This window comes from Columba livia, chromosome 4 (assembly GCF_036013475.1).
Source record: "Columba livia isolate bColLiv1 breed racing homer chromosome 4, bColLiv1.pat.W.v2, whole genome shotgun sequence".
NCBI lineage: Eukaryota > Metazoa > Chordata > Aves > Columbiformes > Columbidae > Columba > Columba livia.
The window spans coordinates 58459589-58472403 of record NC_088605.1 but is presented as its reverse complement, the minus strand read 5'-3'; the positions used below and the strand labels follow the sequence as shown (position 1 = coordinate 58472403).

The 12815-nt window shown below is 42.1% G+C and overlaps 1 protein-coding gene across 13 annotated transcripts in view; it reads left to right on the top strand.

Moving 5' to 3' along the window:
* The window catches only part of GAB1 (GRB2 associated binding protein 1), a 103473-nt gene that overhangs the window by 15935 nt on the left and 74723 nt on the right, over positions 1-12815 (top strand). The window contains exon 1 of one of the 13 annotated variants that reach the window (XM_065061964.1): positions 12454-12765. The exons of 10 other annotated variants lie outside the window; for them this stretch is intronic. In XM_065061964.1, coding sequence (XP_064918036.1) covers positions 12721-12765 — 45 coding nt within the window. In that variant the 5' untranslated portion in view covers positions 12454-12720. Of the gene's footprint in view, positions 1-12453; positions 12766-12815 lie in introns of those variants that run through there. 2 more of the 13 variants (XM_065061974.1, XM_021284053.2) reach the window with 2 other exon arrangements.

Sequence of the window (12815 nt, the reverse complement as noted above, 5' to 3'; positions counted from 1 at the left end):
TCAGGCAAAACCTTGGTAAATAAATAAGCCTTGCAGTATGCCCAGAAGGTCATCTGTAAGGGAGAGGCGGGAGCAAAATTCAGAGCCAACATCCTTCCCAGAAAACTGTCTCCTGGTACATTTCCCTGTTTGGGAAGCCTTGGCTTCTGCCTGGTTCTGTCGTTCCTCGTGACTCTTGCAGATGCCTGCCGAGATCAGGGAACCTTTTCCAAGCCGATACTTGTGCCAGTAGTTAGTTCATTCTTCAGATTTTTCCCCTTTCATCTTTATTCACTTTAGAAACAATCAATAACTCCTTGCTTGAGCTCTTGTATTTAGCCTCGTGACACTATATCCTGCTACTCTGATAACCTGATTGATGTCTCTACTAAAAGGTATCAGTCTTTTGCTTCTCTTATGTTTTTGGGGTGTTGCTTTCCCTTGGGAGTCTTTGTTTCTCCTTCTTGCCATTGACCTGTCCATGGATGACTTCCCATGCTCTTTTTATGCACGCTTCACATCAATAGCACGTCCTCCAGTCTCTCTCTGCTCCTAAATGCTGCCTCTTGTCCTCTGAATTGCCTTCTGTATGCTGCTATCATTAACGTTTCCCTGCCAAATAAAGTATATCTTACCTTTTCTTGGAAGCTACCTTTGCAGTTCACATTCTCTATTCCTCTAAAATATACCCATATTTTCCTTACTATTAAGTCTTTTGAGCCCTAGAGTTGCAGTTCCAGGAACCTGTAGGTGACATGGCCCATGTGTGTGGTTGGGTGGGCATGGAGACTTTTTCCAGACAGAAAAAAGTATAGTTGGTGCCTTTTTTTGGTCAGGCTTGCTGACCATATTCCATATCTCTAAATGCAGCAACTATTTTACTTATTTTCTTCATAATTTGTGACTTTTGGACTAATTGAAGTTTGTATTTAAAGCTTTTCATAACTGCACTGTATCTTTATGGAGACTTAAATCTCGTTATTTTCCCTATCTGTTCTAATGGATTTCTCTCTTTGTTTTTAAACTCTGTGCTAAGTTTGGGGTGAACTGATTAAATTATTTTCTGAACTATTAGAACTCGAGTATTTTTTTTCATTCAGTTCTTAATTAAGGCTAATTTCTTACCTATACGAACGTTTGTAGGTTATTCTGTTCACCTTTGTATTTTTGTGAAATGCTCCTATGTCTAGAAAAGTCAGGTTTGATTTTAGCCAAGGAGGATGTTTGCATTGAATATACTTGTTACTCTAGGCATGTTATTTTTTGGCGTGTTATTATTTGTCAGGTTTAAAAATGACAGTTATAACTTTTTCCCCCACGAGGATGGTAAAGAACACGAACACCTTAAAGAGCAAAATAACAGAAATAACTGTTTTCCCGATTTTTCTTCTTCTGTCTTTCTGAGATTGTAGGTTACTGAGGGAAGGGACTATGGATGATGTCTTCAGGACAGTTGACCCTGAAAAACTGTCCGTCTCTCTGCTTGGAAAGCACGTAGCGGCCTTTAACAGAATTACGCTTCTTTTTTAGTCTAATCTGGGTAGAGCAAGAGATTATTTTGTAGCTAGAACTTTGCCTATATGGAGGTCCATAAGGCTGAAATGGCTTGGATTTTTGCATAGGAACAACTGACAGAATACAGACTGGAGAGCATGGGAATTATCTGTGCTCTGTTAGGAGCGCTGCCAAGATAAGCTGCTGTCTTCTGTATCAGCTGCAGAGTTGCTTTGTGGTCATCCTTCAGTAAAGCCCCAAATAGCATACATGATTCAAATTCCACTGAGATTGAAAAGCAAACACAAATATGAAAGCCAGCTCCTAAAAGAAAGCAACTTTAACTACAAAGCCAATTTTTCTTTGGTTTGATGATCTCACTACTCTAATAATAAAATCAATATGTAAAAACAACAATAACAACAAAACAACAACCAAACAAAACCAAACCAACAAAACCCCAAACCCTGAAGCCAGCAGAATCTGCTCATGTGTGTTCCCTCATCTGAGCAGAGTAAAAAGCCTTGCAGTCTTCAAGTGCTTCCTTCAGCATTGGCATTGGCTTCCCAGGACCCAGCCCCTGGCTGGTCCTCTTCTCCCAGCCTGTGTCAAGCAACTCTGAAGGAACTTGGAGCTGGAAGATACCTTCACAGCAATGATATGGCTGCTGGGGCTGCCGCTTTCTGGTTTTCAAAATGATCTGACAATGGTGCGTGGAAAAACAGAGTTAATTACTCTGCACAAGAGGCCACCTCTGTCGCAAATGCCATACTGTGACCTGAGCCTGTTGGGATGGAAGAGGAGGTCATTGCGTGAACCACCTCACCAGGCTCCTGCATGTAGTTCACAGTACCAAGGCTGCTCCTGATGGAGTGAAAACTCATCAGCCTGGATGTTTGAGTTTTGCTGTGACCATGCTTGGGAGGGAAAAGGTAGAGCTGTCTGCTTATGGAGGTGGAAGGAACCTGGAAGGAATCCAGAGCTGTCTGTGAGCTCTCGCAGCTCTTCTGCCACATCTCTCTGCACAAGGTATTCCTGGAACAGGGGCGATGGAGGAGGTGGTGGCTTGTTATTTTCTGATCTTGCTAACCTGCAGGGTTCTTAATGGGAATAACTGGAAATGAAGAGGCTACTCAGGTGTAATGAGGTTTAACTAATGTAACCAATGTTTCAACTTGTTCTGCTGTGTGTTTGCTCTAAGGCTTGTTTACGTATTGTATAAGCCAAACTCGCCTGTCTTGTTGGGTGAGTGTGGTTAAAGTCTGCAGAGCTAAGTGAAGGTGCTGTAATATCTTAAACAGCCTTGACAAAATATGCCTCTGTGGAATGACACATTAATGGCATATGAAATCTCTAGGCTTTTGAGACACACCTCATCATGATGATATCACTTTTTTTTTTTTTTCTTGCAGATTGTGGGAAATCAGACATGCTCAAGACATATTGTAAGCATCCTTATGTATTTAAAAATAAATCCAAGATGGGGGGCAGGGACTTGACTTCCTAAGGAAGGTAAATGGAAGTTCAAGGTTTTCTTATCAGTGGTCTTTGGACTTGTTCTGAAATGAATTGAAAATGTTTGTATTGATGGATATTTGTATCAGGTGAGGTGGCTTTTTTCTTAAATGCACATCCTCCCACCCTGGGACTTCCCAAGGTCTCTGCCTTCTTTGTCTTTTGGTGAGCTTTTGGTGTTCATCATAGCAATATTTTTGGTATTTCATATAATATAGCTACTATGAACAACCTCTCTTACTGAGAAGATCTAGTGTGAAAAGAATGTAATAGTCATGCAGCATAACACTTTCAATGCGAACAATTTTTTTTTTCTTGGACTAAGCTTAATACTAAGCAAAACTTAGTGTTGAGGGTTAAGATTGCAGGGTGACAATAAAACCCTGGCAGATGTATTGTTAACCTCCTCTCCCCCCCACTACCCCTTTTGCCCCTCCCTCTCCCCCCTTCCCACTCAGGACAGGCGATCGGGAGGGAAAGAAGGACAGAGAGAAGAGAGTTGGAAAAATTAACAATGTTTTACTAATGCTACTAATAAGAATAGAGAAAATAATACAAAATATACAAAACCAATCTTGGAAGTCTCAGCAACTGCAGAGCCGGCAACCAAAGTCCTGGATTAGACTCTGCAGCCAGCCGGAGCTGGATTCAGTCTCTCACTAGGCCTCAGTTCGCAGGGACGACTAGCAAGGTCATCTCCTAATGTCGGCCATAAGCAGAAGGGAAAAGGGACGAGATCCTCGTGATCTCCCACTTTTATATGAAGTGTTCACGTGAATGAAATGTTATACACAGTTGGTCAGTTTCTTGGTCACTTGTTTCTCATTGTCCCTCTGGCGAGATGTCCATCCGTGCTTATCAATAAGTTTGCATTCCGTTGCTAGTTTTACCAAAACATGTATCTGGTTCTCCAGGAAAATGCAGCTAATATGAAGGCTTTAGCTGACAGGCAAAATTCACTAAAAGAGAAACCTGTTTTTAACAAAACCAGGACACTTAGTAAAGATTTTTTCAAGTAAACCAGTTATTCAGAGCTCCTGTAAGCTGACTGGTGTTCTGTTAAACAGAATAACATGAAATAAGTCTGGTTTTGAACAAAGTTCTGCAGTTAATATTTTTTTTTGCCAGTTTTTCTCATGAGAACTGCATCAGCTGTAGAATCTTGTATGTTGTAAAAGTTCTTTTTACGCTTAGAATTACTTTTTGTTGTCCCTGTTGGATATTAGCATGTAACATCTGCACATCTGTAGAAACCTCAAGTTTCTCAAAGAATAGAGTAAGTTATAGTTTCCAACAACAGAGTCCTATCAAAAATGCTATCTAGGTGAACTGAAATATTTCATTATAACCCATTGATTTAAGGACCTTTGTTAGAAAACTGTATATTTTGATATTTTATTGTTATTTCTGTCATAGTGTAAAACCCCAAATATTTTAACATGAAACAACAGTAAAACATTTTCGTAAGACTGAAAGTACAGCTCCACTGAAACAAAATAATTCCAGGTTATTTTTTCCACTTCTAGTGTTCCCACTCTTTCAAGAGGGTGGAAGAAAATGCAGCTTCATCATCTTGGGGTTTCCTACATTTTCTATTTTGATAGCCTTCCTAATGTGCATGTCACGATTTGGTTAGGATAGATTGTTCAGTTTGTTCATGGCAACTTAAAACAGAGGTACTAACCATGTACTCATGTATAGCTACCTTGTGGCTTCTATCTCACTTTTTTTCCATGTAGTTATCTGACCTTCTTAATCTATGTTACTGGAAGAAAAGTTTGTGCAAAACGCTGGCTTTTATAACAGGAGAGACCATGACCTGTAGTGATTTTTATCTGGAAATAGTGGCTAGAAGGGAAGATGTTCCCTTGTTTGGAACTTGCCAGTAGTGGTGTGGTTTTTGGTGGGGCTGTGTGTGTGTTGTTGTGGTGTTTTTTTTTTTGTTATTTGTTTTTAAATTTCCATTTTCAGTCCAGTTGTTCTAAGTGTCATGTAAGAAACCACAGTCTCCAGACCACACTGATGATAGCCCGGTGGACTTCACACTCTTTTATTGCACTGTCCGACATTTCAGTGTGTCTCGGGCAGTAAAAGCTTCAGGCAGAACTTTAGTCTTGAAGTAAAGGAGATTTTGTGACTGGTAAACTTTTCTCTGGAGTAGCATAGATTTGTTTATCTGACAAACTGGAAGCAGTAGAGGGATTCCTTGCTGCTCTTACTGCCTTAAGTGGAGATGATGCGGAGAAGAATCGAATAGTGTGGGCCCGTGTGTGCTATGGGTGATTGGATGGCCTTGTATATTTACATTTCACTTATTATAGTATAGTCATTCCTCTTGGTCTTCTAAAATTAGCAAAGCACAGCACAATTATAATACTTTCATGCTTCAGGATAAGCTTTGCATTTCATTAGTTCATTGGTTCTTATTTATGCTACGTCAGTTCAGGAGGAAAAATGTTAAACTGGAATAACTTGTTTTGAAAGTTCAGTACAAGTGTGTGCTTTCTTCATCTCTAATTTTGAATCTCCCGTCTCTTCTCTTAATGTGAAAGTCTGTTTGCCTCGTCCTCTATGTTAAATTGTAGGCTTTACCACGGAGCAGCATCAAAGTGGTTTATTTGCCTTCAAAAACACGTATGTATTTGACTAGAAGTTTTCAGTTGACACCCCACTAAATCCTCCTGTCTTCCTCCTCCCCCCACGCAAATACTTTTTTTAGGGCAAGAATTTACTGTTAAAAATAGTAACAGGTGTGGGGCACTTTGCTTTATCTTAGCGATGCTTTTCATTAGGAAGTGGGGTTTGTGGGTGTCTTTGAGGCGCAGTGCCGCGTGTCCCTCTGGTGCCTGATGCTGGGCCAGCAGCAACCTGCTCCAAGTAGCTGCTGGCCAGCCCCCAGCTAACTTGATTGAGGGGGTTTTTGACCTTTTGGGGACCACATTTGGTTGGAAATCTGAGGGCAGGCTTTCTTTTCCCTAAACTCTGCCTGGTGTAGGGCCAAAGGCTGCTCCCCTCGCCTTCTGTCCCCAGCTAAGGGATTTGTGGGGCCCTGTCTCACGATGGGTGGCACCTTGTGAAGAGACCACCACACAGCTACTGACTGCAGCCGACTGTCCAGAGCCCGCTTTGTGCTGGCAAGGCCATTGACTTGTGCACCTTGGTGTATGTCCCTCACCTGCGCTGGACTCGTGCTTTGCTGGTGGGAATGGCGGGCGCGGAAGATGCCGATGTTCCTCCTGGAAGGCAGGCTTTAGTGTTTTATCTTCCTCGAATGCCACTTGAAAGGCAGCCGGCGAGGAATGCATGCTCTTTAAAGATCACAGCCCTGTCGTATTTTATATGGATGCTTTGAAAGGCAAAAGAGCGTTCAGCTGGGTTAGTGTGCAAACAAATGTACGTGGCCCTGGGGCCTCGCGCGCTGTTTGAGGATAGCGCTGACGTGCCTGTCAGACCAAACCAGAAGGATGAGATAGTCACATTCCCTTCCTCCTGTGACTTGTTGCAGAGGCTAGAGTGAAAAATGAAACACTTGTGCTTCAGACCACTCTCCGGAGTGCAGACACGCACTTCATCTGAACGACTCTCCTTGCAGTTGATGTTAATGGCAGTAAACCTTTTTTGCCATGTATTTTTCTTGTTTGCAGCCTTCTGTGTGACCTTGTAGTGAAGTCATAAAAGCTTGAATCTTTGCTATCGCAATCCTCGCCATAGCAACATGCGTCATAGCTGCATAATTATTTATTTAATGGGTTTAATTATGAAAACTGGGAAAGGCACCTAAGAAAAGTGCATCAGGTAGGAGAAAAAAAGCGCACTGGTTTTCAAGTTAAAAAACAAAACAAAGAAAACAAACGTGCGCCCACCCAAACAACAACAACAAACCACTTTCACAATAACCTGAGACAGGAATAAGTTAAGTTTTGCAGCGTTTGTGTTAAACTAATTTCTTCCCTGTTTGCCTTTTCCTCCTTTTTTGATAGTTGTGGTAGTAGGGTTTTTTTTTTTGTCTACTGTGCAAGAATCATGCAGCTGCTTCAGTGATTTCCCCCCTCCTGTTTGCAGACCTATAAATATACTTCCTTTGTCATGTTGTTTCCTAAGAGCTTTGCTTCCAGATAGCTTTGCCTTTTAAAATTTTTCGTCTTTGACTTTCATACTGTCCTATTAAAAGTTAGTAGTAGTCCTAAAACCAAGTGCTCTTTATTAGGCCTTATGTTTCAGATTGTCTACAGCTTTCTCTCCTCATGTTCAGAAATCAATTTTGCTATTGACAAGCTTTCTCAGAAATAACTGTCTGTAGTAATAAAACTTAAAGTATTAAGAATATATAGATACTAGCACACTCATAGAACAAACTGTGTGTTTTTTTGTAACTGAGAGTGCTATGCTCTGGAAGACTTCTTCAGTTAATATCGTCAGTGTATACACCAAATGCTACGTGATCAGCAGTGTCTTGAGGTAGAACACTGGTGGGCCAGTGTCTGATTAATAGTTGGAAGCAATTGTTCCTTTCCCTTAATTCACGAGGGGAGAATGAAATGAAACAAATAACTTCATTGATTTCACTTTAGAGTTACCGACATGTTATGAATCTTTCAATTTAAATCGATAGATACCTCAGCAGCTGTAGCCGAAACAGACCCGGGCTCCTGGCAGAGATGCCCTTTCCTGTGTCTCTGCCTTCAGGCTGTGCCGGAGCCTCCAACAAGGGTGGGAGCAAGTGGAGTTGGTGGCTCCAGAGCAGGTCTTGGCAGCTTAGGATTTTATAGATGTTCTTGCTACAAGTACATGAAAGGCTGGTTGCGAAATATGACTTGGTGACAGCGCTGTGAATTGTTAATCCAGGATGGGGCTAGAATTTCAAATTTGTGAACTTTTGGCATGGAGGGGAGGGTGGGGTTTTGGAAGGAATTTCATTAGTTGGATCACGATATAAAATGCAAAGACTTTTAACTGAATAACTCAAAAACTGACTTGGAAGAACTTTTCTGTTGAAGTTATTACTTGACTCAGAAGCCTTCGTTAGTGGATGTTCCTTCTCAGGACTGATGCATGGAAGCAGAATTTCCTTTTTTGTTGGGTTTGTTTGGGTTTTTTTGCAATGCTGAAATGTGAAACCGTTCCTGTTGGCATGCTGGTTGGCTTAACTGCTTCTTTGGTAGCCTCTTTATTGCTGTGTATGAAGAGGAGACATCCACTCCTCTGCTGTGTGCAGAGAGCTTTGTGGGGCATAAGCTTTTTTTCCCTAGAAAGTGACACTTTTTTTGCTTTTTATTCCACAGATGTGGTGCAAGACTGTGTATAGGACCCACAGACTGATAATAGTATGTTGGGAGAAAAAAGTCTTGTGTTAATTGTTCCATCTGTTTCATTCTGGTTGTGTTTTCTTGGCTGCCGATTAAATTTGGCATTTTTCTAACTGCAGTACTTACAAGAGAGTCCCTTAGTCTTGGGAGTTGTCTTGTGGCATCACTTTTAATGAGAGGAATCAGCAAAACCCTTTGGGGTTAAAAACAGGCTCACTGGTCCAAATGCTGTGTGAGTGTTGTACTGTTTAATGTATGGGTGCAGGCCACCCAGGGACCACTTTGCTTGTCCCCTGGGCTACAACAGTGCAGCCTCAGAAGTTCAGTTCTGGAGCTTTGTGAGGTTCCCAGGTAGAATTGGTGATGGTCCAGCAATGCGTGTTTTTATATTTCTGATTAATCTTTACTCTTCCTTGAATCCAAGCATAAATCTAACATTCACAATATGTCGTGGTTTAACTCGAGCTAGCAATCTAACTGCGATAGCTGCTCCCTCGCTGCCATCTCACCTCCCAAACAGGAGAGAGAATCAAAAGGGAGGAGGCAACTTGGATTGAGATAAACACAGTTTAATAGAATAACAAAATACTAATACAGTACTAGTAAGTCTGTATAACAGATAGAATATAAAATAAAAGTTACTTGATGCAATTCCTCATGAGCTCTGTCTGCACCAAGCAGCTGGTCCCAAAGTCAATCCTGGAGAGAGAAAAGAGGGGAAAAAGGCAGAAAGGCCCAGAGGCCTCAGCAAAACAGCAGGATGGCAAAGGCCGAACTAAATGCCCTGAACGGAACTCCCCTGAACAGGTCTCCGAGAGCAAAGATAAGGGAAAGAGACTGGGAGATCCTGATGCTGCTTAAATATGGAGCGTGATGCTAATGGGATGGAGTACTCTTATTGATCAGTCTGGATGTCAGTCAAGCTGCCCTTCCTCGGTGCCTCGCACCTGTGGGCAGAGCACTCAGAGTGTCCTTGGCTCTCGGACCAGAGCAATTAAGAACATTAACTCTGTCCTGGTGTTTTCTTTCTTGTTCTCAAACTGATTCAAACAATGACTTTGCTAGCTATGGAAAAGAAAGGTTTTTAACTGTGTGAAGAAAATTAACTCGTTTTCAGTCAAACCAGCACATGATATTACTCTGTAAGATTCCCTAGGCCTTCAAAGAAAAAGCCATACCAAGTTAAAAGTACTAACGCAAAGGTATGCAGAATTGTGTACAAACTTGTGATGTGTCTTTCTCTCTTTGCAGCTGTTTGGACTTAAACTAATACTGTCTCCCTTAGTCAAGCATCCAAAACTTGGAGGAAACTTGAGGTGGAAAGTCTTTAATGCAAAATAACAGGAGAGCTCCTGTTTGAAATCACTACGCTATATTGTCAAATTAGCTAAGCAGGACCTGTATAAGGTCTCTGCTGCATGTTGTGGATTTTGTCACTGCTGCTGAGGAATTAATGAGATCTTCTTGGTGGCTGGCTGGCATCTCGTGCATATGCTTCTCCGTTAGGTTGAACTTACCAGGGCTCAAAAGCTCGTTGTTTGGGTCTAGTGCAGCCTTTGCATTTGGAAAGGCAGGTGAAGTTCTGCCAGTGTCCTTTCTTCATAAGCTTCTCCTCCCTCTTCTGGAGCAAAGCGGTCACCACCTGACATTTGTGGTTGCTATGGAGGAATGCGTGTGTATTTTTTGTCTGCAGCAGAAGTGTAGCACATCCACAATGGAGTTCTTTGCTGTCTCTGTGAATGACATTTTAAGAAAAGTGGTTTTGTAGAACAAGATAAGCTGCCTCTTCGCAGACGGACTTCTTTTTCTGCTGTTGCTTGTCTCTGCTGGGTTCCTTCTCTCTTGACTTGATGAATGTTTCTCCTTCAACAGAAGATTTGCTTTTTTTATTTTAATTTTCATCTCTGTGTATAGAAAGTTGGAGAGTAGCCGGCCTGCAACAGCAGAAAGGCTGTGCTCGAGAGGAGAGGTGGTGTACTGGGAGCTTTAGAAGTGAACCTACACCTGGTGAGAAGGGAGTGGCGTGAATAACTAGTACCTAAGAAAACAAACAAAAAATGTCCAAAAGGAACAGGAGAACTTTGTAATGTTACAGTCTCTTCCATCTGCCTAAGGCAAGGTCACTAAATTCACCCTTGGCTTCCATAAAGCTTTCTTGTGATATGGGAAGCCTTATAATCCAGAAACGACTGAAGAAAAACTGCTTCTTCCATTGCTGTTTGTTTTTTTTGTTTGTTTTCTTGCCTGTATCTTGACAATTAAACCTTACTTCTTCTGGGGAAGATCAGATGTTCTTTGCAGCAAAACTGTACCACTTAACCATGTTTTGATGCATAATGTAATCAGCTTGATTGCTCTTTAATATGTCATTCAGACCTACAGTCACTGTCAGTTGGGCTGAATCTGCTCACTTGGAGAATTTCAGTAACACTTCCTTGGTAGATCACAGCACCTGGTGGTAACAGGGCTTTTTTTTCAGGGCTGTGTCTGTGTCCCTGGGTTAAATGGTGACCTTACAGGGGGGAAAGCTGAAGCAAGTTGTGGAAAAGGTGCTGGGATCTTGGTCTCCCCTACTTCTGCGTTGGAGAGGGATGGGCGGAATGGAGTTAAGGCTCTTTGTGCCTTGTGTGCCGGGTGGCACAGCTACACTGGGGTATGAAAGGTGTCAGCAGTGCTGGGTATGGGCCTTTCAGCTTTTCCCAGGTGGAGAAACTGAAGGGGATGGAGTGGCAACCTGGAAGCTGTGCTACTGGCAAGTCGTCTTCTGCGGATATTAGTTGTGCGTGGCTTATTTTGGTTTGATCACTCCAAAACTAGTACTGAGCCTGTAACGGCTTTAAATGCTGTTCTGTTTACTTTGCAAATCAGTGCCAGGTTGCATTAAGAGACAGGGTTTTCCTTTTCCAGTGTTTTGTTCTTGAAAGGCTTTATTGACAGTATGAGGTGTGAAAAATAAGGCATGCATGTGGCTGTGCTTTTTTTTCCTTCCCTATCTGTGTATAGTAGCATATCAGCTTTAATATGAATATGATCTCACTAAAATAGCAGCTGGTTGAATTCAGGACCTTTAATGTAATGCATTCTTGATTAGTTATGAAGGTGACAGGTTTGAGTAGTTAGGATTTTCAATTTTCTTATTGGTATGTGCTGGTCCTATTAGATACAGGTGCTTCCATTTCTCCTTCATTAGAAGGAAGTGTAAAAAAACCCCATGTGAGCTCATTAGAAATCTGCAAGTGACTTAGGTACAAAATTACATTTGGCATTTTCTTGTGTTTACTTGCTTAAACATGGTAGTATAACTTAAGCATTTAGAGATCTTTCTCTTAACAGTAATGTGCCTGGTTCTAAACTTCTGTGGAAAGATGCCTTGCTGCAACTTGAATGAGTTAAAAATGGCGAGTAGCTGGTTTATATATACTGTGGAAGAAATATTCTGACATAATGAAGTGCTTGTGAACTGTCCTTAAGGAAAAAGTTCTTTGTGTGGGAGTATGAGGAAAGATTAAAACTGAGACAGTCAGTAATCCCCCTCCCCTCTTTTTAAGGAAAGAAAGCTTTCCAAGTAACACTGCAAAAAGAATAAATATAATTAAGTAGAAAGACTTAGAAGAGCATTGGTTAAAACAAGAATAATAATTCACCTCTTCAGGCTGATTCTGAATTGCGTGTGACTTTTATCTTGCATAAAATATAGTTATTGGTTTTTTATTGCCTTGTCTGCTTCTCTGGGCTTTCCTCCTCCCCTCTTTTCTCTGTAGAAAATTTCTTGGCGAGGCTATCAATGCAAATTTGACCTTTAAGTTTTTTGACTGAGCAGCTCATGTATCAGGAAATAGTTGAGCATGTGCAGGATAATTTATTGCAGGAATTTAGTGCATTTTATCACTCTTTGGAACTTTCAAGGCCTTTTTTTAAAAAAAAAAAGAAAATTCCTCTCTTTAACCTTACCTTTTACTGTGCAGAAGTCCTGCTTGTCAAGTGTCCGAGCAAGATGCTCGATCGTGTGGCTGGTGCACTTTGCTGTGCGTACCTTGGTGAGGCCGGGTCCGCTTGCCTTGTTTAATAAATAGGTTGGTGTTTGAACAATGACAACTACCCAGCAAAGCGGGGTAAAATGTCTGTCTGTCTTGGCATGTGCATGCGTGGGTTTTGTGTGTGTGTGTGTTTGTTTGTTTCGAACCAAATCGTGGCCTGCGTTAGGTGGCACAGCAGGTGCGCTGGTCCCCCTGGAGCGAGCCGGTTTCTTGCTGGGCTGCCTCCTGGCAGCTGGGGCAGGGGGAGCCGAGCGCAGGGTCCAGCCCCCTCCATTTTCTCTTGCCGTCCCCTGCCTGTCGCTTCTGTGGCCGTATTAATATGGAGCAGTTGAAGTCACTGAGTTGGCCACGGGCCAGCTTGTGCTGCGTGTGCTGCAAAGACCGCTCTGATGTGCGGCGGGGGTGATGTGAGACAGAGGCAGCGCCGAGGAGAGGTAGGTCTTGTCTTTCTGTCCTGCCCTCCTCAGCGTTTCCAAATCCTGCT